Genomic DNA, 26,733 nt, shown 5'->3' with positions numbered 1-26,733 from the left:
CAAGACCTTTGCCTATTTTTTTAAATTAGGTGGTTTATTTTATTGTTGAATTGCAAGAGTTCTGTATACATGTTAGGTAATAGACTCTTGTCAGATATAGGATTTGTAAATATTTTCTCCCATTCTGTGTCTTAGCCACTTTATTAATAATGCTCTTTGAAGCACATAAGTTTTAAATTTTGGTAAGTTCCAGTATCTGTTTTTTTCTTTGGTTTCTCCTGTTTTGGTGTCACATTTAAGAATCCATTGCCAAATCTTAGATCATAAAGGTTTACTCGTGTATTTTCTTCTAGGAGTTTTATAGTTTTAACTTTTACATTTAGGTCGTTGGTACATTTTAATTTTTTTATATGGAGTGAGGTAGGGAACCAGCTCACCTTTGCATGTGGATCCAGTTATCCCAGCACCATTTGTTGAAGAGACTACTCTTTTCCTCACTGAATGCTTGCCACTTTTGTCAAAAATCAATTGGCCAGAGATACATGGGTTTATTTCTGGACTCTATTTTGTTCCATTGATCTAATGCTGGTGTCACACTATTTTGACCACTGTAGCTTCATATTAAGTTTTAAGGTTGGAAAATGTGAGTCCGCAGACTTTGTTCTTCTTTTTCAATATTGTTTTGGCTATCAGAGGGCCTCTTGCAATTCCATATGAATTTGAGGATCAGCTTTTCCACTTCTTCAAAAAGCCAGTTGGAATTTTAATTAGGAATTGCATTGAATCTGTAGATTGCTTTGGGGACTCTTAACATCTTAACAATCCTATCCATGAACATGGGATTTCTTTTCATTTTTTTAAATCTTTAATTTCTACTGCAGAATTTTAAAAAGCATGCTAGAGTACCACTTACTGATGCATTTGACATTACAGCGGTTCTGTTTAGATGCTGTAGGTATCGGGGTCACCTTTCACTAGACAGTGTTTACCCCCCACCTCTAGGAGGTAATGGGTATATATGCATTTGTGCTCAACAAAGTTACTAGGGCACAGTCGTAAGACAGCCAACTTTACTCTGCAAAGTAGAGCGGCACAGAGAGGCCTGGATGTCTAGATAAAGGCTTTTAACACATCTGGATATGGAACTTTAGACATTGTGTAGTCTGACTTCCCGAATTGGTAAAGAAACTCAAGACCCAGAGGAGGGAGTTAGCCACAGACCAGGAATAGAATCCAAGGCAGACATCTGATAACTTTCCGTTGGGTTTGTGTTTTCGTTTGTTTTGTTTCTTTTAAATTTGATTCCATAAGATCAACAGCAGGAGGACATCCTACACAGACGAGTAGCCAAAACTGAATCATGTCGGCAATCCCCAAGAACCTTGTTTTGGTGAAGTGACATTTTATGGAGAGGGATTAAAGTGGTTGCATGATGCATTCCAGACTGGCCTCCAAGAATACCTTCAGTTGGGGAGTACTCACTCTGCCGCCAAGGCTCTAAGTACCCTCCTCTCTGTAACTGTGCATGTTCTTGCTTTGAGGTGAGGGAGGGGAAGTTTGGCTCGTTGAACTTGAAACTGCTGCTGTTTCCCCCCAGCTTGCACCTCCCCTTTGGCTGTAAAGAATACTCAGCAATAGAGCCTTCTAGTTCAGACAACACAGCTGGGGAGGGAAAATGGCCCAGAATCCAACATTGCCTTGTGACTCTTCATATTTCTGTTTGTAATTTGGTTATAACAACTTGAGAAATTCTTTGGCTATAGCTGAGGGAGTACTAAACCAAACTGATGGCCATCTGTTGTTTTTGGCAGCATGCTCCACCTCCCTGCAGGGTGCAGATGGTTAAAAGCGTTTGTTTCAATAACGGGGTAGGCAATAGGTGGAGATAGAGAGTCTACTTTGAAGGAAATTCTCCCCTTCCCCCATGATGATCAAAGCCACTATCTCATTGTCCATTAAGAGCAGATGGGAGCGGGTGATCTAATCCTCATTTTAGATGAGAAAACAAAGTTCCAGGCTCCTTTGAGCAGTTTAAGGTCACAGAAGAAATCAGTGAGGACCAGAAGCCCGATCTCCTGACTTCTGACTCTCGGAGGGAACTGAGAGCCCTTGCTGAGAGTCGCCTCTCACAGCTCTGCCTGGCCTGGCATTGCCTGCCCACCAGTCCTCTGCACTCACTGTTCTTCCTTAGCCTGTAATTCTTTCCTCCCGACATGAGCCGTGCTATCAGCACCATGGGCTGGTAGAACAGTTGTTAAAAAGGTCAGTCCGCTTCTACTGGTCAGGTGATCATGGGGGCTTGCACTCCTACTTCCCCAATAGCAGGCCATGGCTTGCTCACTGCTTTTCTCATCCCTGCTTTGCTAGGGGAGCCTCTCTTTTTTTCCAGGTTTCCCTCCAGTAGGTGGCTTTTCTTGAGTTGCATGTTTCTGTGAGTAATATGAACTGTCAGACTGTATGTTGGGTCCTAGGATTCCTGTCATTCATGTCAGTCACTCTGACCCTTATGGCTCAGGCCACATTTGCAGCTGCAGCATCAAGGTGCGTGTGCAAAGATACGTGTGTGCATTCTTTCCATATCACGATGTGAAACGTTTGGTATTTATTTGTCTCCTCACTCCAGGGAAAAAATGCCACATTATAATCATTGTAGTGTACTTCACATATTTGGTGACCTAAAGGCATGGTTTGCCAACATTTGAGACTTGACATTGAAAAACTGACATGATTTCAAAGCTCTCCCAGCTAGAATCCCATACTTTTAGCCATAGCCTTGTTTTCATATGTATAGCCCAACTTTTGGTGACTCCTCCTGCTTTCTGAAGCTCCACAGAATTTTAGCTGGTGTATGCAGCACTAATTTTTTACATTTATAAAGTACACATATATGTTAAAGTGAAAACAGCATCTGGGCCCCTTTTCACTGGGCTTATCTGCCAGAACATTCATTCTTGCTCAACTGATACTCTCAGTTTTTTCTTTATTTCTTTTTTCTCATTACAAAAGAAACACATCATAGGAAACTTAGAAAGTAAGTATAAAGGAAAAAAATCAAAATCTCACTACCTAGAGACAACTACTTTTAATTTTGGTATATTTCCTTATTTTCCCCCCCTATTTTAAAATTAAAATGATCGTAATGTGTAGCGAGTTTTCTGTCATGCTTTTATTTTATTTATTTTTTTACTTGATCATTTCCCTTCATAAACATTTAAATAGCTGCTTGAATACCTGTGGTTGGATATTCAACTATTCTTTTTATTGAGCATTTATGTTTCTTTTTCTTTTCTTTTTTTTTTTACTTTAGGCTAACTTTCAGTATTTGGATTATTTCTTTCCTGTAATTTCTAAAAATGGATTCTGTGTGTATGACAGATGTCTGCCTGTCTTATATACACTGAAGGTTATACACATTTCAAGGTCTTTGTCACCAGAATGCATTCTTGCCTTAGGAATTCTTGTTCTTTTCCAAAGCATCTTAAGCAGTTTAGAATTTCACTGAGTTTTGTAGGCAGACAGACAGAAGATAGATAGATATCTCTACAAATTAAAGACTAATCTTTGTTTTATGAAGGAATGAACATTGAATAGTTTAATTATACAATTGGGGCTCTCTCCTGGGTTTTAAATTATCTGTTTACATTTGAAACAGTTGTGGAAAAAATAGCAGATATTTCTTATTATAACATTGACTGGAGTACACATAACTCTGAGAGCAGAGTTCAGATTACAGAAATTAGAGCTCTGGTGTCTAAGTGTCTATTTGACCCAGTGGGTACATGTTATTTTGAGCAAAGATCTATTTTTAGTCTTTATAAATGTTCATACAACAGGCATACCTTGTTTTATTGCACCTCAATTTATTGCACTTTACAGATGTTACATTTTTTACAAATCGAAGGCAAGACCCTCCACCAGCAAAAAGATGATGACTCATTTTATTGTGGTCTGGAACCCCACCAGCAATATCTTCTGAGGTATGCCTGTGTTACTAAGGTGGGCCTTCTACTCCCACTCCAAGTTGTGGTCTTTGAAGAAAGTAAAATCGATCGTGGTATACTTTGCAATCTCGGAAATTACATCTCTGACTTCCTTTTCCTGTCTATAAGATGTGGGATCTGAAATAAGGTCAGAAAGAGTCTTTTTCCATGATTAAGACAAAAATGTGCATGGTCGTAATCAGGAATCCAAAAATGAAACCTTTGCAAACAAAGTCCATGAGCTCCCAACGTGTGGTATGCTTCATGTGAAGAAGTGATGATACCAGCCAGCTGTTTTTCAGATTTCCTAAGCCCTTATTTGTTCTCTTCCATATTCAGATCCTATAAGCATCTTTAGGAAAAAGTGTGGACAGCTCTCTTGCCATTATAAACTTGGACCATTTTAAGCAGAGTAACTTTGCAAATTTGAACCCAGAAATTTACCAGCAGCCTTCTAAGCATTCTTGGTGTTTAGATAGTGATTTTGAATGGACACCCTATTTTTTCATCATGATATATGGTATGATATATTTGGTGCTTTACCAGGTCCTGCTGTTTTGCCCAGTTTCTAGTCTGTGGGGGACAGATTTACTCGGAGTTATTCCTATAAGGATACCAATTACCCCAGTGACGATTCAGTGATGAGGGTCTGCAATGCCTCTTCCAGACTCTGTGCTTTCGCTATCGAGGCCCGTAGTCCTGGCAGCCTTTTCTCTTCGCTGTGGTTCTCGTTTAGAAAAGAACAATTTTACCCTCACCTGGGACAAACAGGTTCCAGCACTTGTCTAACCGCCACGCAGGGCCTTAAAGGGCCAGTGTATTCTCCTTTCTCCGGAAGAAGTCTCCCCTGCCTGGAGGTGTCCTCGTCCATTCTTCACATGGCAGCTCTGTGATGTTTTCAGATGTAGCCCTGAGCATCATTGCCCTGCTCCAACATTTAAATGGCTTCTCATTGCTCCTGGAATATAGACCCAAATCCTTACATGTTGTCCCCTCTCCCACATACACCCCGTAACTTGGCCCCTGCTGATGTCATCAGCCATTGTCTCCTGCCATGTTCCATTGCATTTTGTCCTCGCTGGCCTTTTTGTCTCTGGCTTTACATGCGCTATTCCCTCTGCCTAGAACACTCTGCCCCGTTTATTACCCTTAGTTGATTCCTATTTATCGTTTATATTCCAAGTCAAACAGTGTTTCCCTGACACCCCACTCCCATTTCTACCCCGTAACGGAGCCAGGATTTTCTCTCCCATTCCCCACATGTCCTGTTACAGCCCCCTACAGGTAGCCAGTACGCTTGCAGCTTGGTTCATCGCGTGGCTACATCAGACAGAGTATGGTTGATCCTTGAACAACACAGGCTTGAACTACCTGGGCCCACTTATACTTGGGTTTTTTTTTTAAGTAAGTATACAGTTTGCCCTCTCTGTGGCTGGTTTTACATCTGTGGGTTCAACCCACTGCGGGGTGAGAAGCAGTGTTTTGGATCCCACAGTTGGGAATCTGGATGTGGAGGGCAGACCGTCTGTACTGTTCTGTGCCGTTTCATAGAAGGGATTTGAGCATCTGCAGAGGGTCCTAGAACCAGTTCCCATGGATCCCGAGGGTAGACTGGTTAAGTTTTGGGGGTGGTCAGAAGTTACACCAAGGTTTTTGACTGCTCGAGATGTGGGCACTGCTAACCCCCAAAGGGGTTCAGGAGTCAATACATTTGGTGGGAGCTCTTCCCAAGTTGAGGACGTTCGTACAATTCTGTGACTTGTCCCCCATCTTGGAGCTCAAGGGCCCTTTCATTTTCTCAAGCCAGCTTCTAGTAAATGTGCTAAATTTTCAGGACATACTCGAATCATTTGTATCCCATTAATAATTCTTTTTCTTCAGTTCTGCATGTCTTAACATATAAATCAGGAAGATTAAATAGGGCTCATAAAATAATAAACATGGGGGTGTGATTGTTCTTTTCCCTCTCAGATCTGCTAATTCACATTGACTAATAAGTACCTGGTCTCATTCAAATCTCGCAGTCACTCCGTGGTGCAGGCATTATTTCTATTCCTGTCTTACATGGAAGGATGCTAAGCCCAGCGAGGTGAAGTCATATGTCCCCCCGCACAGGCAAGTGGTACAGGGGGATTTGAAATTGGATTTTCTGACTCTGTTCTAACATAGAGAACTTCCTCCTTTCCTGTTTGCTAATGGAAAGGAATTGAAGTCTTTTTATTGCTTGTATAGAGCTGTATCCAAATGCAGTGCAGTAACCTACAGGCTGCCTTGCCCAGGCAGACCTTCTAGCACTTAAAATGATAATAAACATTGCTTAAAATTACTTTGTGCGAAAACTGCCCTTTTCCTTTCTACCCTTTGCTTCTCAGCTGCCCTCCAGGAATGCTCAACTCGCAGTATTTGGCTCAAAGGAGAAACAACAGAAGGGTCTGCACCTTTGTTTGCCTTCACAACATCAGTAACCCAGTTTTCCATTAAAGTGGACTTTAAGGAAGCCTGTTTGTGAGGCTTTGTTACTTACTTGCAGAAAGCTTACATTTTTGACAGTTAACTTAAAAAAAATAGAACTGATTATATAAATAGTTCTTCTTGTACTTTAGTATTCTGGTTTTATGTAATGAGGTACCCGGGTAAATAATGTGAGAATTTTTGAAGGCCCCAGGTGCATTTTTAAATAAGTCTCTTAAAGCATGTAATGGATATCTGTTACATTGTAAATATTTAGCTTTATAATTAAGGTTTGAAAATTTGCCCAGCCCTAAAATGGATTTTATTTTTATTAGCTTAGTTTTGTGTAAACACTTACTTTTTATTCTTCCCTTGCTTCTGCAAATCCCTGTCTGAGGCGTTTGTGGTGGCAGTAGAAGCTCCCATAAACCTTTTGGTGTAAAGGCCCTGTGCGGGGGAGGAAGTACCCTGAAAACATGTTTTTCGTGGTACGATTTCAGGCTTAAGAAGCGCATTCCCACTTGATTTCTCCACTGGATGGTTGGATTGCTCTGAGAACGTGGCTCTCATGGTAGCCATTTTATCATTTTTCCTTCTGGGAAATGCTGTGTGTGTGCCTTTCTTACTGGTTTGGGTGATGGAGCGGAGAGGCCCTGAGCACTGGGATGGCATCCACACCTTCCTCTTGTCCTTGTGTCTTCCCCAGCCTCTTACCGAGCAGCTCTAGCCTTGCTGTGACACCTCAGAAAGTATAATTTTGAAGTGTCGCAGCTGCCACTAAGTCATGTGGGAGCGTGGAACTGGCTGGGAGAGAGGTGCAGGTCAGTGATGGCTTTTTTGTTCCTACATAGGTCCTTGAAGGAAAATTAGAAGTGGTGTTCTTATTTTCAGTCGAAACATTTATATATTGTATTTTCCCTAAAAAACAGAAGGAAAAATCAGAGCGTTGTGATTGAAGTAGAAACTGATTTCTGAGTGTAGATCCCATGAGCCTTAGTGGCAAAAGTGAAGCCTCCTGGCAGGGTTAGGAGGGCTGAATGGGCATGTTAAATAATAGTGGGGTGAAAGTCAGCTTCCCCTTCTGCTGAGCTCTTTCATGCGATGAATCAGTTCTTTGACTTACATTCGGTGAGGCAGGTCACCTTTAAAACAGGGTTCTTCTTAGACGGTTTTGTGCATAACAACCCTTAAATCTTAATCGGCAGTAGCCGAGCAGTGGGTGATTTTTAGATGCCATATGTGCTATAGCACAACAGGGCAAGATAAAGGAAAACCTGAGTCTTGATACTGGAAGTCTTGTATTGTCAAGTCAAGCCCCTGCCTGTGGTGTTATTTCTAACATAATTTTTCTTATGTAAATACTTCCAGCAAGAAAAATGTAGGCTTGACAATGTTTACATTTTGATCAGTATTTCTTACATGAGTTGCTAAAGGAAATGCTTGTAATTCTGTTTGTTTTGAAAATGAAATTCCTACAGAAAGGTCATTGCAATGTCAGCGCCTGTCATTTTTAACCCTCTTATCCCGGAGCTCATCTGCAGCATGTCAGGTCTGGCTTACTGCTCTAACCAAAAAAGGCAAAGAATGTGTGAGGCTCACTCCTTTCAGCCAGTTGTCTTGATGCTCCATAAAGGTCCGCGTCACAGTGTCAGCTGGATTCACAGGAAGCAGGGGCATGTTGGGGACATTTTCTCTTGCAACTTTGGAGAGTCTGTGAGGCAAGATTCCAAAGCTTTGCCAGGAGCATAAATCCTAGGCATTCTCTCAGAACTGCACATTGGGCCTTTACCCTGTACGTTTTAAACATTTCTTGGCAGGCAAATAAACCCAGGCAGTTTATCACAAGTGCCCCATTCCCCCACCTCCCTCCACGGATCCTAAAATAAGGTACAGCAGAAGTCTGATAGAATATTTATCTGTTTCATGCGTCCCCATGGCCTCTCAGCTGTGAGGTAGAATTTCTTTGCTGCAGGAAGTAGCCAAATGGAGGCTTCAGCTCAACCCCTCTCCTCTGCCCCCGCACCAGTATAAATTATGCATGAGCAGAAAAGGAACGGCAACAGGATTGCTTGGGTTTGCCTTGTCTTCTCGCGCTTTAGATTGGTAGTGGAGGAAAGGCAGGTGTCTGAAGACAAGAGTACCAAAAAGAGCCATGTGGCCTGTGGTTGGGATGAATCACGCAGTAGGGAGAAGAGTGATGAGCGGGCGTGCTGCAGCCGTGCCATCCTGCGATAAAAATCGTGCAGGTCTTGATCTCTTGAATCCCTATACCAGGCCACGTGGCGTGAGTGTTAGATTAAAGGCTCAGTGCTCCGTTGCACACAGGTGTCAGGTATTTATAAAGCACACGTAACCATATTGCCACATCTTCTCTCTGTCTGAGTGGTACTTGTGTACTAAAGAGATTGTGGGATGCGGCACACTTAAAGAGTCAAAAGAACTTGAATGGGTCTCATCACATTGAAGTTGGTTTTAGTGGTATCATGAAAAGAAGCCTGGATTTCTGAGAACGGGAGTGTCTGAGGGCACAGTTTGGAACCTTGGAGCAGCCAAGCTTATGGACCGCACTTGGCAAAAAGCAGGCTGGTAGTGTTGAAAAAAAAGATTCTTGGATCTTTCTGGATTTGCCTCCTTAAGCTGTGCAGAACCAAAGAGAAGAACTGGGAAGGCAGCTACTGAGGGAATGTAACCTAACTGAGGGAGCCTCAGAAGGGGGAGAATTGGGAGGCAAGTAAAGACTGGAGTTGTATTTGGGGGATGGTTTTGATTGGATTCACTCTTAACTTTTTTGTTGATTCATGGCAGCATTTATAGATGACTTCATTTGGAAAAAAGCTGAATCTGTTTTAAAAAGGAAGCAGGGGGGATCACGGTCAGTTACTACTGAATCTATTTAGGGGACCGTAAAATTACTCTAGTTTCAGTTTGACCTTGTCAGAGCTTGCCGTGGATTCTAACGTGCTCATCTCTCCTCAAGGCATTAAACTAGGTCATTCAGTTGTCCCAGTTGGGCAGGTACGTGTTTTAACCGTTTTAAAGGAAAGCTTTACCTGTATTTGGATATTCAGAATATATACCTACTCACCTTTGCTGATGCATTTAAAACTCTTGGCCTAGTAAGTTGTGTGTGTGGTGTTTTTTTTTTAAGGCTATTTTTTTAGAGCAGTTTTAGGTTTACAGCAAAAGTAAGAGGAAGGTACAGATTTCCCATAAACCCCCTACCCTACCCTCACACATGTGTAATCTCCCCCACTGTCAGCTTCCCCCACCAGAGTGGTACATTTGTCACTGTGGGTGAACCTACATCGACACATTATAATGACCCAAAGTCCATCATTTACAGGGTTCACATCGGTGTACATTCTTCAGATTTGGACAAATGTATAATGACATATGAGGTGTGATCAAAGAATACAGTGAATGTTTAAATTTTTAAAAATGTATTACCCTAAAAGACACATTGCCATTAATCCCCCTCATAATATTTCCTCTTGCTTTGAAAACTTATCCCATTGTTCTTGCCACTTTCTGAAGCAGTTCTGGAAGTCCTCTTTCACGAGTGTCATTAGTTGCGCTGTCATGGCTGCCTCGATGTCCTGAATCAATTCAAAACGTTTACTTTTCATGATCATTTTGACTTTGGGGAAGAGCCAGAAGTCACATGGTGCCACGTCCAGTGAATAAGGTGGATGAGGATACACCGGATGTTTTTATTTGACAGAAATTGCCATATAAGAAGTGATGTGCGACACGGAGAGTTGTCATGATGGAGGATGAAACCGTTTGCCCATTTCTCAGGCCGTTTTCTACTCACATCGTTTCTTAAATGCTCTAATTAGCCCTCATAATATTCAAAGCTCACTGTGGTGTTCCCAGGTACAAACTCAGCTCACACAATTCCGTCAAGGTCAATAAACAATTACAAGTAACATCACCTTGATGTTAGATCTTAATTGACATACTTTTTTAACAGTAGGAGAACTGGGTGATTTCCATTGAGAAGTCTGAACCTTTGTCTCAGGAGTATAACCATAGACCCAAGTTTCATCTTCTGTGATGACATGTCTTAGAAAGCTGAAATCTGAAGTGGCGTGATTGTGCAACTCCAGTGAAATTGACAAAACGCTGTTGCTTTTGTTCAACAATCAAAACGTGTGGAACAAAATTTGCACTCACGCATGTTCAAATCTGTTGTTAAAATGCTTTGAACGGAACCATAAGAGAAGTTCAGCTTCTCAGAAATTTTCCTAACAGTCAATCGCCTATTTGATTGAATCATTTCGCTTACTCTTTCAGCATTCTCTTGGGTTTTTGATGTTGAAGACGTCCCGATGTCTCCTCATCTTCATTTGATTCACAACCATTACGAAATCGCTCGAACCACTTGTGAATCGTTTTCATGGTCACTGCAGCATCACCATAAACTAATTTTAACATTTTGTGTTTTTCGTTAGCACTTTTTTGCAGTTTGAAACAAAATTTCATGTTAATGTGTTGTTCGTGACCCACAATTTACGGCACACTTTAAAACACACCTTCTTTCACCTGTAGCTGAAAACACACCTTCTTTCACCTGTAGCTCACACCTAACTGCACCGAACAAGTTGAAACTTGTCACACACTGTTACTAAGGTTGGAAGTGCCACTTCTCATATTGAAGATCCCTTCTTTTCATTGGATAGCACTCGGCAGCAGCATTCGTCGTATTTTTTTTTTATCACACCTAGTATATCCATCATTATAGCAATTTCACTACCCTAAAAATCCTCTGTGCTCTGTCCATTCATCCTTCCCCCCCAACCCCTCTCTCCATAGTTTTGCCTTTCTCGGAATGTCATATAGCTGGACTCATATAGTAGTTAGCCTTTTCAAGTTAGCTTCTTTCACTTACTAATAAGCGTTTAAGAATGGTTCCTCCAGGTCTTTGTATGACTCGATAACTTATTTCTTTTTAATGCTAAAGAATATTCTGTTTGGATTTACCAAAGTTGATTTATCCATTCGTCTACTGAAGGACATCTTTGTTGCTTCCAAGTTTTGGCGGTAAGCATGTTGCTGGCTCGGATGGTAAGAGTATGTGTAGTTTTGTAAGAGACCCCCAAACTGTCTTCCAAAGTGGCTGTACCATTTTGCACTCCCACCAGCAGTGGATGAGTGCTCCTATTGCTCCACATCCTCGTCAGCATCTGGTGTTACCAGTGTTCTGGATTTGGGCCATTGGAATAGATGCATGGTGATATTTCATTGTTGTTTTAATTTGCATTCCCCTGATGACATGTGATGTCTCTTGCAACATTGTCTTTCAGGCTGTGGCTTGTCTTTTCATTCTCTTGACAGTGTCTTTCACAAAGCAGCAATTTTTCCTTTTAATAAAGTCCAGCTTATCAGTTCTTTCATGGATCGAGCCTTCGGTGTTGTATGTAAAAAGTCATCATCAAACCAAAGATCTTGTGTGTCTAGATTTGTTTTTTTGCATGTGGATGACCAATTGTTCCAGCACCATTTGTTAAAAATACTGTCTTTTTTCCACTGTATTGCCTTTGCTCCTTTGTCAAAGATCAGTTGACTATATTTATATGGGTCTGTTTCTGGGCCTTCTATTCTGTTGATTGATCTGTTTATTCTTTCGCCAGTACCATATGGTCTTGATTACTGTAGCTTTACAGTAAGTCTTAGAGTCAAGTAGGTTTTAACTTTATTCTTTTCAATATTGTTTTGGCTATTCTGAGTCTTTTCCCTCTCCATACAAATTTTAGAATCAGTTTGTCTATATCTACAAAATAACTTGCTGTGATTTTGATTGGGATTGCATTGGATCTATAGAGAAAGTTGGAAAGAACTGACGTCTTAATGATATTGAGTCTTCCTATCCATGAACGTGGAATATCTCTCCGTTTATTTAGTTCTTTGTTTCCTTCAGTGTTTTATAGTTTTCCTCATACATATCTTGTACCTAATTTGTTATACTTAAGTATTTCATTGTTTTGGGTGCTAATGTAAATCGTATTGTGTTTTAATTTCAAATTCCACTTGTTTGTTGCTGATACATAGCATAGTGATTGGCTTGTATATTATTAACCGTGTATCTTTAAACTTTATGGTTCTTAAGTGACAGTGCCACTCTCATCCTTTCTCTAGCACTGCCCTTTTCCTAGGCTCATGCACCTGCTTTTAAAATAGAAATCCCTATGGAAAGAGTAACCCACTGGCATGAGGAGATGTGGACAGGATCTGTTGGCTTTCATAGTGGACTGAAGAGAGGACTTTAATGTGGAAACATACTCTTTCTATTAAAATGAAGTTTTTTTTTATAATATCTAGAATATAATAGTAGCCTAAGCATGATGAGACAACCCCACCTCACCCCAAACAGGAACAGATGGGAATTTGTTGTTTATTTGTGTAACAATTACCTGGGAGAGAGTTATTGGTACTCGGTGATATTGAATCATACCAACTGCCTTCTCTTTTAACCTTGGATGGACTTGCTAAGTTAGTCTGAGGATCACCCAAGAGTTGAGAGCCTTGGATTCTGATCTCAGCTCAGCTCACTAGAGACTCAATGATTTCAAACTGTTCTTAAGGAATTCCTTCAAACTGAAGTGCTGTGTAACTCCCAGGAGTGGATGGCTCCACGTTGAGATGGCTTCATTTGTTGCCTGTGGTCAGAGGATTTGGGCAGGGAGCAAGGGGTACCTATTTAGTAACTATTTTACCCTTTTTATACCTAGAATTCAGAAGAAATTAGTTAAATGAATCCAAGTAATAGAGAATTGGTCTTCTTTATTATTTTTCCCTTGAAGTATCTAAAACCAAGGAAGAAAAAATCTTGTAGATGGAAGAACAGGGAACCTTGACATTTTACATCCTCACATTTGAAATTAGTCTTCAGTTTTAAGAATGAAAGCTGATTAATGTTGTGTACTTATACATTTTATATATTATTAATTCTTTGGGCAACTGTATTGGTCACCTGCTGTTTTCAGGGCCCTGCTGGGCATGGTGGATGCTGGGTGCAGCAGATGGGGTGGTCCTAGCCTCCTGGAGTTGACAAGTTTGATGGGGGAGGAATTAATCATTTACGTAAGTCACTGTTTTAGTTATATTAAGTCTACACAAGAAAGAAATGGGGTGCCACGAGAGCTTACTTTCTTTCCTGTCTTTTCATTGATGTTCTGTGTGAGCAGCTCATTTCAGGTAGAAGGCTGACGGCCTGTAGTGATGTGGGGACAGAGCCTCCCTGCTCGTCGCCCCAGTTCCCCTGTCCCACTCCTTGCTTGGACATCATCTTTACAACTTGAACTGAGTGTTCTTTATTTAACCTATTTCTTCTTACCGCTCTTCCCAGGTGTGTTTAAGCTTATGGCCTCAAACCCTCTGCCTCTTCAAGTAGGTATAAGGTGTCTGGCATGGAGGTATATAGAACTTGAAGGAAGATCTTAGGGGTGGTCCAGTTCTTTCATTTTCAGGTGAGGATGAAGGAAGAGAGGGAACATGTCCATAGTTGCACAGCAAGTAAGAGTCAGAGCCAGAACTAAACCCAGGTCTTTGAGTCTAAGTCCAGCTCTTCCCATTAACGTTCCTGCAGGAGAGGCATTAGTCAGCAGGGACTCAGCCTCAGGAGTATGCAGAAACACCAAGGAGGGTGACACAGCTAGAGGACACAAGACCAGCCCCAGGGGGACCATAAACCACAGACCTCCCAGGGCCCAGGGTGGTGGTTCTATACAGACCAAGAAGACCTTTACCTGGGAGCTGAGGAGAGAAAATAGGATACCAGTTCCTGTCGTCAGGAGAGTCATATTTTAGAGGAACATGGAATTCTAGTGGGGAAGGAGAGAGCGCCTCCGAGGGGCCCAGATGCACGCTCAGCGCACAGGAGGGCGCCACCCAGAGCAGGCTGTGATGGGGACCCGTCTCCTGGATGAGGGGAGAAGGTTTCCCAGAGAGGCGGGTGGGACTCGGCAGGTAGGCAGCACCACGCTGGGACCGGGTGGAGGGTCCTTGTCTAGGTTTGTGTTCCCCTCTAGGCTTGAGGAGAATCCTGGACAAAGGGCCACGCAGGCAGTGGCCTGTGCAGCCAGGGCGGGGAAGTTGTGAGAAATGCATCTGGGCGGGCGCTAATCTTAGACCTTGAGCTGTGAGCAGTCGTGTAGAGAGCGCGGTTGCTGTGCTTCACCTGAGAGGAGTGGCTTGAGGAAAGGTGGGCTTTGGGAAGATACATGTGGCATGTGGAGGGGAAACGACTGGAAGCCTCATGAGAGACTTGTTGCAGTTACTCGTGCATGGAATAAGGAAGTGCTGCACACAGGTGGTGGCGTCGGGCATTATGGGATCTGTAGTCCTTCTCTGCGAAAGTGATCAATCTGGGCTAATCTCTAAGTTTAACACAGAAAGTATAGCTTTATACTGATTTTTCTAGCCATGTCCAGGGGGTACCCCTCAAAATAATTTCCTGAGCATCTGTATTTTATTTTATAAGGTATTTTGAAATAGGTAAGAACCAAATAAAAGGACACTGCAAATAGAAAGTGTCACTTCTTTTTACTTCCAAATCTCAAGTGCTAAGTTAAATACTATTGAATACTGTTGCCAGAATTGAGCTCTGCTTTCCTCTTTTTATACGAAGTTTTACCTTTTGAGAGTTTGAAAACCCTTTAGCTGCATAGGGGAGGGATGATCTGGTGGGAAGAAAGTGGAGCAGGAGGGTGAGGGTGTCTGTAGCAGCTCCTTCAACCTGACCTCAGCCCACACTCCTAACTACATTGTCTCCTCTTTGTCTCCTTAGGAATACAAACAGAAGCTTGCTCGGGTAACCCAGGTCCGCAAGGAACTCAAGTCCCACATTCAGAGCCTGCCAGACCTCTCCCTGCTGCCCAATGTCACCGGGGGCTTGGCCCCTCTGCCCTCTGCCGGTGATCTGTTTTCTACTGACTAGGGCAGATGTCGTGCCCCAGATTCCCGTCTCTTACCAGCAGAAAGAAGAGGGCAGGTCATGGGTGGAAATAACCTCACAGCCCTGGTTCTATCCCTCTTTCCACCCAAGTCCCCCAGCCCCCCAGCCTCAAGAAAGAACCACAGACTGATTCTCCTCTCCGGCCTCTCTGCGGAGCACAGTTCAGAACAGTGGCGAGTGGATATTTGGAAAGAATACAAACTCCCACTTTGTGTTTTTATGCCACTGTTGATTTTCCATTCTTAGCACTCTCTTTACACCCAAGATGTTATGAAAATCACGTGTGCTTCTGGAAGCTTTCAGAAGAATCTTGTTCCTGATGACAGCATTGTGTCATGAAAGCAGCTTCTCCTATCTGAGCTGGGCTTGTTCAAGTTCAGTCCAGGCTTCTCCTGAGGGACTCACTCTGGAATCGTTGGCTTTCCTGACTACCATCCGCCCCAAAGGGTGGAGGCACAACCATGGAGCAGCTTTGCCATAAGGAGTTTGCCAAATTTGGTTCTCCCTTACCATTACTTCTAGCCATGTACAGTCAGAGGCTAGGTGCATTTGTTTCGTAAGCAGACTAGAGAATGTAGAGTAAGATTTAAAGCTCATCTGGGGCATAAAGTCAGTTCAGAGACAGAGTAACAGGAATCACAAGTATGAGTTCAAAATTATTTGCTTCAGGTTCCTACACACAGCCTTCCAGGCTCCCTTATCGAGGGTCCCACTCCCTGTCATAGAGCTCGTTCTTAAAAACACAATGTTTTGACCATAATTGGTTGTGAAGGCGATTGTTAGAAATGGCGCTGGTGGGCCCCAAGAGCTAAAGGCATGCTGAGAGTCGGCTCTGCGTGGGTGTTGCTCTGACCCTTTCTTTGAGGGAGTCGGGCTGAGTTCACTGTGGGCGCATGGCCTCAGTATGATGACTAAACTTGAATGTCTCCCTTGCAAATAAGACACTGCGTGTTCGTCTGTCCGTCAGTTCATGCCACTGCACGTGTCCTTGTGCTCGTAGGAGGAGGGGTACTTTGCATCAGACGTTATTGAATAGTCATCTCAGGCAGGGGAGGGAGGGAAGTCAGGGACATTAATTTGGGGTTTTAATTCTATTATCATGCCAGCTGACATTAAAACTACATAACGTAGTTAGGGTTTTTACCTTGCTTTTAGTAACAGTTAGGCCTGCTAACTAAATCATTCTAATTTGGCAGGCTTATTTCTGACATTGGAAAGGGCAGAAAACGATTTGCCCCAATTGTGTATTAGGAATTATAGCCCAGAGGCTGAAATCCAAAAGCTATAAAAGGATTCAGCGGAGGGGGCTTCAGAATCTCCATTATTTTGAGTTGCTCTTTTCAGGATTACCAAAAAGCCAGTTACATGTAATTTTACATGTTAAACATGTTAAAACATAACCTATGTTTTAAAAAGTGTAACGGGCTTCCCTTGAGGGAGCCCTCCTGCCTGCCATGAAGTGAGAAAAATGGAAAGTCACAGCAGGTATTTATTCAGTTTAACTCTGTAGAACCTACTAGCATTTAAGCTCTTTCAGATTTGAATACGGACTGTATGGACTGTGTTCGCTTATTGACACTGCCTGTTGTCCTGTCATTATTAAATTAATGCATCTATATAAAGTTTTTCTCCCAGAGGCCATAGGGCAGTGGGTGACTTTACTAAAATTGAAAGGTGGAATTCCAGTCTTGCCTGTTTCTGCATATATACCCTCTCCCTGTGTGGCGTGCTGCTTTAGTCCTACTTACAAGCTTGTTTCTCAACAGACCCTTGGACATTCTCTGTACTTTCACCAAGGAAGCAGAATTTTACTAGCCACAAACCAACCAAAAGGGTACAGTAGATATTTGCTCTGATCAGCTAGAGAAGATGTTAGAACGTAATGGATTTCACCCCCTGCTATGTTTTATCTGATTGAGTCTTTGACCAGCAATTGGTACATAATTATTATTACAGCAAGAGCAAGAAATAAAACTAGCAATTATGTAAATGAATGGGTTGGCCTCTTAACACCTGTTACTAGTGGACTTCCTGTGAGGAAGTTAGTTTTGTTTTTTCTGTTTTTTAATTAAATGCTTTTGTTTTTTAAATCTTAATCCTCCCACATCCTCCCCAAGTGTGCTTACTTCATTTGTTTAATTTAAGTGAACCTTTCTCCTTGGATGTATGAGGTGATCTGGCGGGGTGGGGTGGGTGGTTTTTGTTTTGGGTTTTTTCATCTTTACTGAGGGCATCCATCCAGCGTCCATAGGCCTCAAAGGACCTTTCCTTTAGGTCATATTCCTCAGAAAGTCTTTAATCGTCCCCCTTTTTTTCTTAAAGAATATTTTTAAAGCTTAAATTTGTATATTAATTTAGGACTTTATTTAGAAGTATAGGCTGTCATTGGTGGCAGCAGTATATTCTGAAATGTCTCATAGATATATATTTTTGAATAAAGAAGGTGTTGTTGAATGACATTGCGTGATGTTTCTTTTCCCTGCCCTGTTATGGAACACCCAACCCAGTGCTTTGTAAGCAGTGGGTAATTAGTAATCACCAGTAGAGATTGTGCTGTCTGCACAGAATCTTATCCCTCAGGAGTTTTTGTGACTGTTAGTGGCCCATAAATACTCAGCACTTACACAGTATTTTCTGGTTCATTCCAGGGGCTTAATTAGCCAATCCGCACAGTACCCAGGAGAGAGGTACCTCCATCCTTTTATCTTCATTGTACAGAAGTGGGAACTGGTGAAGAGAGAAAAATGACTCTCGTCCCACTGCCACACAGTCTCTGACAGATTAAAACTTGCAAGTTCTTTGTTTTCAGCACTTTCATTCGCACCATGAGGCCTCCTGAGAATTTGATTTGGGCAAAACAGTCAAAAGACACTCTGAACAGTGAAAAGAAAACTGAGATAATTGAAACCCAAGTGGTATGCCTTTAAAAACATGTTTGTGGGTTTCCTTGCTCCCTTTCACTTTTAAATTCAATGAAAGCATATTGACTATTATTGGTTAGAATTCAAAATAATAGGAAAATGGTTTGAAATAGTTCCTTTTGAAGTCATTGGTGTTTGGAAAGATGGCTTAAACTTTTCTACTTGATGAAGGTAGCATTTACCAGAAGAAGTGGGTTTACCTGCTTATCTTAGGCAGAAAATGGCAGTAGCTTTGGTCCTTCAAGACCAAATGCAACTCAAGTTGAAGTTGAGAAATAGGAAAGTTGAGGCTGTGCATTACCCCAGTTCTTTCTTAAAATATAAAGATGGAATGTAATATGTGGATCTCAGGAGACAAGATCTTCTGTGTCCCCAGTTTTCATGGCCTAGTTAATGTCTTCACTCCTACCTATAAATAGTAAGTCCATAATTCTTCTGGTTTAATTAGCACTTCAGGCTACAAAATGTGACTATGGTCCTCAGAGGTGAAGATGGAACTACCCAAGAGTTCATGAATCTGTCAAAATGCTCAACTCGTGATGAGAGCCATTAACTCTGTGTGACCTTCCTGCGCAAGGTACTTCTCTCTCTGGGCCTCAGTTTTCTTACCTTTGAAATGTAGTATTGGACTAAATGATTTCTAGGCTCACTGCCAACCCAGAAAGCTTAGGATTGTGTTGCATGAAAAGAAAGCAGGACTAAAGCCTGAGAACGCTGGGTGGCATGTAATAATAATATATACAGACGGTGCCAAAATGTATACACATTTTAAGAAAGAAAAAAACTTAAAATTGTAACATATGCAGATAACAAGAATACAAATCACGTTTGACTTCTGCAATTGTAAGAGGTGCTCAAAGTGGTTACGATCAGCGTCCAGACACTTCTGATTGCAGCGAACTACTGCTTGAGTAACATTGGCCAAAGTGTCTACTTGTACACAATTTTTTGGCACCCCCGGTATATGTAAGCATACATGAAATCCTGGAGATCGTCATCTATAAGGATCAGAACACAAGAAGAGTCCCAAGACTAGGAAGATGGTATTAAAGATAGTTCACTGTCTAGGCACAAACAATCTGCATTTGGTTGACTTGAGATCTTTAAGAAAAAGGTATTTTCCAGCCTGCTTTGCTATCTTACTTTCTCCTAGGATCATTCATGTGGCTCAACTCATTTCTCATCACCACTTCCATGAGGTTTTCCATTTAAAAATTATTCTTCCACTCTGAGGCACAGATTCAATTCATTCCTCGCAGCCGGATGACTCAGGTGGTTAGAGCACGAGCTCTGAACAACAGGGTTGCCAGTTTGATTCCCACATGGGCCAGTAAGCTGCGCCCTCCACAACTGGATTGAAGACAATGAGCTGCCGCTGAGCTTCAGAGGAGCGGCCGGATGACTCAGTTGGTTAGAGCGTGAGCTCTCAACGACAAAGTTGCCTGTTCGATTCCCACATGGGATGGTGGGCTGCACCCCCTGCAACTAAAGATTGAAAATGGCAACTGGACTTGGAGCTGAGCTGCGTCCTCCACAACTAGATTGAAGGACAATGACTTGGAGCTGATGGGCCCTGGAGAAACACACTATTCCCCGATGACTGAAAAAAAAAATCCATTCTACTGCACAGTAGATTGGGATTCATGCAGTTCTATGTAGTATTGGAAGCCCAGTTTGTTCAGTTTTTTTAGACTGTGAAATAGTTATTTTGCATTAAAAATTCATTTCTACCACTGGTTTGAAAATTAGCAGCATGAATCAGAATTTATCTAATATTTTTTACAAATAAGAGGCAGCTGTGGCAAATGATAACACATCTGATCTCTCACTGTGATGACCTTGGGCAAACCCCTCAGCTTTTCGGGACCTCAGCAACTTTTTAAAGGAAACGAAGGAGGTTGACTAACCAGAGAAGTCCTTTCTAGAACTAAAGTTCTGTGACTAGGCTTTCAGAATATATTTTCCTACCAAAAATCTTATTAATTACGCACTTCACAGAGTTTTAAATGCCAGTTATCTGTATGAACTCTTAATTATGAAAATCATAAATCGAAGTATTTCAAACACACCTATTAACTTTAAATGAGATGTTTGCAAAACGGGCCTAGTGTCATGTCTGGGGCAAATGAAGGGTTCAATGGTAGCTGTTACTATATTCAATAATCAGTGTAGGTATTTAAAAGCACATGTAAGAAGCAGTTAAAAGACATGTTTTGGAAGGCAACAATAGATACCACATACCGATACCATATGCTGTATTTACAATGGAAGATGGGCAAAAACCTATAGCTCCCTCAAACTCTCACCTACATTGAGTGTATAAGAGTCAGGAGTTAGAGTTGAAGGAAGAGGATTTGGGTTGGGGATTTCTGTAACGAGAGCCATTGTGTGTTTTGAATCTCCTAAGGGAGACCAGTAGATGCCACCTGCCCCTTGCCTCAAGGCTTAGGAAAAGGGCCTCAGTGGAGCTTAATATGTGTCCCCTGTAAGGTGGTGATGCAGTGGACTAGAGAGACCCATGTCTGGAAAAAATCTAAAGGAGGCGGTGCCAGTGGCTGGCTAGGTGTTTTGATGCTGGAGCAAGGGAGAGGTGGCTGAGTTGGGTGCAGCATCCATTCCTAAAGTTTGTCGGGGCAGGGCATGCGTGTCTGCACTCCCGTGGGTCAGATGTGAGCTGCCTGGAAGAGAACCAACGTGGGGTCATTTCAGGCTGACCCAAGAGGCAGGGGTCTTCTCCAGGACATGCACTTCTGACTTGCAGTGCTGAATAACAAGCAGAAAGTTAAGAGCCAGCGGGATAGGCACCACCCCTGAGAGATTCCTGGTGATGGGGGCAAAGACGGGATGGGTGGGAGAAGGCATAGGATGATTCACTCTGAGGGGTGTCCAGAGAAAGAAGAAATTTGCCAAGCCAGTGCCTAGTCACCACAATGCCTCAAGTGAGGCTCTTCTCTTGCTTTGCCTTCCTTCCCTCACTCCCACTGCCCTAAACCTTAATAAACATCAAGGCCTCCCTTCCCAGATGCTGGCTTCCCACCCGCAGCAGGCCCAGAAGCCTCCATTTCAAATGATAAGCCATTTTGATTATAACGTGGAATTGGTCATTTACATTTCTGAGACTGTTTTGCTCCTTAAATAACTACAGGATTTATTATTATTATTATTATTATTATTTTATTATTATTATTATTATTTTATTATTATTATTAAATAAGATTGACTAGAGAAGTTTTGGAGGCGAGCTTTCTTCTAGAGCTGGGGAATGCACTACTCCCCTAGACTGGATGTCAGGAGACAGTAGGAGACAACAATAAAGTTATTTTGTGAATCCGGTTCCACAAGCCTCCTTATTTATTGCAGTCCTTACTCCTAGGATTTATTTGAACACCTTTAGTTCTTGCTTCACTGTTTCATTTTTGTTAACTTGAAAAGTTCACTTCTGCAACTTTGATTTGTTCGTTGATTAATGAATTCATGAATTATCCTTCTCTGTGTACTTGAATACATTGTTCAAATTGTGAAATACACGTGACATAAATTTACCATTTTAGCCATTTTAAAAGTGTACAATTCAATGGCATTTAGTACATTCATAATGTGTCACCATGACCACAATCTAGTTCCGGAACGTTTTCATACTCTCAAAAGGAAACCTCATACCATTAAGCAGTCCCTCTCATTACCCCCCAATTCCCCACAAGCCCCTCCCAGCAACACTAATCTGTCTTTATGAAATTGCCTGTTCTAAATATTTGATATAAATGGAATCTACAATACGTGTCCTTTTGAGTCTGACTTCTTTCACTCAGCCTAGTGTTTTCAAAGTTCATCCATGTTGTAATATTTGTCGGAACTTTATTCCTTTTAACGGTTGAATAATACTCCATTGTATGGATATGCCACATTTATTCATCCATCACTTGATGGACATTTAGATTGTTTCTGCTTTTTGAGTATTGTCAGTAATGCTGCTGTGAACATTCTTGTACAAATTTTTGTTTGAACACCTGTTTTCAATTCTTGTAGGTGAACATCTAGGAGTAGAACTGCTGAGACATATGGTAACTCTATGTTTAACTAATTAAGGAACCCCCAAATGATTTTCCACAGGGCTGCACCATTTTACATGTCTCCTGGCCATGTACGAGGGTTCCAATTTCTCCACATCCTTGATGTATTTGTTGGGGTTCTTCAGTGAAATAGAATCAACGGGGTGTGCAGAGAGAGAGAGAGAGAGAGAGAGAGAGAGAGAGAGAGAGAGAGAGAGAGAGAGGCAGATTTATTTCAAGGAATTAGCTCGCACAATTGTGGAGCCTTGGTAAGCCCAAAGTCTTCAGGGGGTCCAGCAGCTGGAGACCCAGGAAAGAATCACAATTCAAGTGTGAAGGCAGTCTGCTGGCAGAGTTCCTTCTTGCTCGAGGGATGTCAGTCTCTGTTGCATTAAGATTTTTGACTGATCGGGTGAGGCACATCCACATGAACGTCATCCAATAAACACCTTCACAGAAACATCCAAAGTAACGTTTGACCAAATATCTGGGCACCATGGCTCAGCCAAGTGGACACATAGAATTTAACCATCGCGCCTGCCAACACTTATTTCCATTTAAAAAGTCATACCTACATTAGTGTCCTAGGGCTCTGTAAAAAAGTACCACAAACTGGGTGACTTAAAACAACAAATATCTTGATTCAGTTCTGGGAAATAGAAATCTGAAATCAAGGTGTTTGCAGGGCTGTGGTACCTCCAAAGCCTCTAGGGAAGGATCCTTCCTTGCTGTCACGCGGAGTGTCATGCGGGGTTTCTGGTCCCGCTCCCCACATGTGAACGCAGGACATGGTGAGGCCAAAAAGGAACACCCACGGAGCCATAGATAGGGGAGTCATACCACTATATTCTCACTGGCGCCTGGGTTGGAGACACAGGAAGCAGGAACCACACGATTCCATCCTGCCATCCGCTTCTCTGCCAACTGACCAACCCCTTGCTAACTGCAATCCCCCGTGCTAACTTAACCACGGCAGTTATATCAGTGGCTAATGGCTAACCGGTAACAGCTGATGGCCAACCAGTCACCGCTGACGGCCATCTACTACCCGAGCCCCCACCTTTCCACGTGAGGCCGAGAGCCTGGAAACTGCTCTCTGGGACTCTGTCCCCACACTTGCCATTTTCAGCTTCTTGTAGCGCCAGGCTTTCCTTGGCTTGTGGCAATGTAACTCTAATCTCTGCTTCCATCTTCACGTGGTCATCTTCCTTCCATGTCTCGGTCCGAATTTTCCTTCTTTTTATAAATATACCAGTCGTATTGAATTAAGGTCCAGCTTAATAACCTTATCTTAACCCAATTAAATATGCGAAGACCTTATTTCCAAATGAGGTCATATTCACAGATACTGGTGGTTAGACCTTCAACATATATTTCTGGGGCACAATCCATAACAGTAACCACCCTAGTTGGAGTGATATCTCCTTGGGGGTTTGATTTGCATTTCCCTGGTGACTAAGGACATTGAGCAGCTCCTGTGCTTGTCACACATTTGTATATCTTCTTTGAACAAATGTCGATTCCAGTTCTTTGCCCGTTTTTGAATTGGGTTGTCTCTGTCATTGTTGAGTTGTTAGAGTTCTTTATATGTTCTGGATACCAGACCCTTACCACACACATGATTTGCAAATATTTTCTCCCATCCTGCGGGTATAATTTTACTCTCTTGATAATGTGCTTTCATGTATATAAGTTTTTAATTTTGATGAATTCCAATTTATCTGTTTTTATCTTTTGTTGCTTATGCTTTTGGTCTTGAAACCAGAGGACAACTGAGTCTGGGACTCATGCTGCCTGCTTCTCTCACCCAATAGACCGACATAGGAATTGGGCCACAGAATAAGTTATATTGAATTATTATCAATGGACTGGTGGTCTGAGAAGGCAGCAGGTTAACACCTCCAAAAACTGCCTTAACACTCTCAGACCGGCGTGGGGTATTTAAGGGAAGAACTGGGTGTTCCTTTAGAGGCTACTAGATGGTTCCAGGGGTCTGCATGGAGCCTTCCTTCTGGCCATGTGATTCTCTGGTGGAGTCAGCCACCCAGGAACAATGATGGGAAGAGCCTGGAAAGAATGCTAGACCATAGAGATTGTGATCAATAAGCCTAAGGTATTAATCACAAGTTTCAGGGTAATTTCCTAAAACAGGGAACTGGGTAGGATAAGGTATGTTCCGAGCTCAACCCATAGGGGGATGGTCTATTGTTAAGCTATGTGTAGGTCAAAGAAAGGTGAGGCCTGGTCGTTGCGAGGCCTTATTATGGGGGACCCAACTGGGCCCTGTTTCAGTCTCACATCTAAGTAAACATTGCCAAATCCAAGGTCATGAAGATTTACTCCTATGTTTTCTTCTAGGATTTTATACTTTTAGCTTTTATATTTAGGTGTTTGACCCATTTTGAGTTATTTTTGTACAGAGTATGAGGTAAGAGTTCAACTGTATTCTTGCATGTGGGTACTTAGTTGTCCCCGCACCATTTATTGAAGAGATTATTCTTTCCCCTTGAATGGTTTTGGTACCCTTATCAAAAGTTTGAACACTTTTAAAAGTGAATTTAAAAGTTATCTTACATACAGGCATACCTTGGAGATATTCCAGACCACCACAATAAAGCATATATGGCTATAAAATGAGTCACACAAATTTTTCTCCCAGTGCCTATAAAAGTTATATTTACACTACACTGTAATCTATTAAGTGTGCAGTAGTCTTATGTCCAAAAAATGTACATACCTTAATTTAAAAAGTACTTTATTGCTTAAAAATGCTAACCATTATCTGAGCCTGTTGAAACAATGGCACTGATCAACTTGCTTGACCCAGGGTTGCCACAAACCTTCAATTTGTAAAAATCATAATATCTGTGAAATGTAATGAAGCGCAATAAAACGAGGTATGCCTGTGATGAGTTAAGTCTTGGTCACTCAGGTTAGCCTTGAGATCTCTTTCCAGTTCAACATACTCCTAACAATCCTTACAGAGCCTGGCTTCCTGGTATAATTGTAAAACTCAAAAATATCCATGCACTAACTCCAAACACAATTTTCTAACAACCTTTAATGAAGTCACCATCTGTTAGTTAAATGATATTTTAAAGTATAAACCAATAATGAAAACAACAAGTGTAGAGTTCCACCCATGAAAAATTAAGTGCTATGGGAATTGCCCTCCACTATAAACAACTAGAAAAGAAGACAAAATATATTTTTAAAAATGTTTTCAGACATTGGACATCAAGAACAGAACTGTGAGCCCCCGAGAGAAGGACAACAAACAGGGAGAGGTGTTTGCCCCATCTGACTCAAAGTGCTTTCAATCTGCAGTACAGAGATGAGGACCTACAGGCCCATTGTATCACTGAATTAAGGAGACAGAGATCATTGTTCAAGAAGACTGAGATGGCTAGAATTTGCAGGGAGAAATAACAGAGAGGAGGGAGCTGTGCAGAAACACATCTTAGAAAATTTTGACCCTTAGGGGAGTTCGGATCAGGACACATGTGGGATGAAACTGCATGAGACCAGGGAAAGAACAAACAGAAAAGCAGTAGGCCAAATAATTCCCAGAACTCACACAGATCTGGGAATAGTTGCAGTTTCTGCTGGCTAGAGTGGAGAGACCTTGTAATACACAGAGCATTAGGTAGAATCCTCTAAAAGGTCATACATTTGTAGTGGGGTCAAATTAGCTCTAGAGTACAGGCGGCTCTTAGCCTGCCATTCAAACGCTTAATTGTAAGCCTTGAACTAATCTGCAAGTAACTTAACTGTTTGGCAGAACAAAGTCCAACACTGTCTGAAGAAATACAACAAAATCCAGCATTCAACAATGTAAAATTTACTATGTTTGGCATCCAACAGCAATAAAAAAATCACCAGGCATGCAAAGAAGTAGAAAAATATGACCAGAGCCAAGAGAAAAATAAATCAATAGATCCAGAATGACACAGATGGTAAAATCAGCTGATAAAGACCTTAAACAACTATTATTTATATTGTAAATACTCAAGAATATAACAGAAAACATAAACATAATAAAGAAAGACAAAGGATATATATTTTAAAAATCCAAATCAGATTTTTAGGGATGAAAATACAATATCTGAAACTAAACTAAACTGAATAGTTAACAGAATATTGGACACTGCAGAAGGAAAGATCAGTGAAATTAAAGGCACAGAAATAAAAATTATTCAAAATAAAGCACAGAGAGAGAATACCAGAAAGTGAATGAACTGAACAGCTTGTGGGATGATACCAAGTATTGAAAATATAAATGAGAAGGAGAAGAAAAAGGCAGAGATAGAAAACATATTTGAAGAAATAATGGTCATTACCCAAATATGATGAAAACTATAAAACCACAGACTCAAGAAACTTGGTAAACCTCAGGAAGAATAAACATGAAAAAACTACACATGTTAAGACACATC

General features: G+C 41.7%; 1 protein-coding gene across 3 annotated transcripts in view; it reads left to right on the top strand.

The window, feature by feature from the left end:
• RPRD1B (regulation of nuclear pre-mRNA domain containing 1B) overlaps positions 1-17,784 on the top strand; it is a 49,982-nt gene extending 32,198 nt beyond the window's left edge. For 2 of the 3 annotated variants that reach the window (XM_081034528.1, XM_081034526.1), the window contains one exon: positions 15,160-17,784. In XM_081034528.1, coding sequence (XP_080890654.1) covers positions 15,160-15,290 — 131 coding nt within the window. In that variant the 3' untranslated portion in view covers positions 15,291-17,784. Of the gene's footprint in view, positions 1-3,816; positions 3,918-15,159 lie in introns of all 3 variants that reach the window. The other variant, XM_081034527.1, reaches the window with a different exon arrangement.
• Positions 17,785-26,733: the final 8,949 nt, after the last annotated feature.

The sequence above is a fragment of the Rhinolophus hipposideros genome (assembly GCF_964194185.1).
Source record: "Rhinolophus hipposideros genome assembly, chromosome: 22".
NCBI lineage: Eukaryota > Metazoa > Chordata > Mammalia > Chiroptera > Rhinolophidae > Rhinolophus > Rhinolophus hipposideros.
The sequence above is the reverse complement of the archived record's forward strand: the minus strand, read 5'-3'. Positions and strand labels throughout refer to the sequence as shown.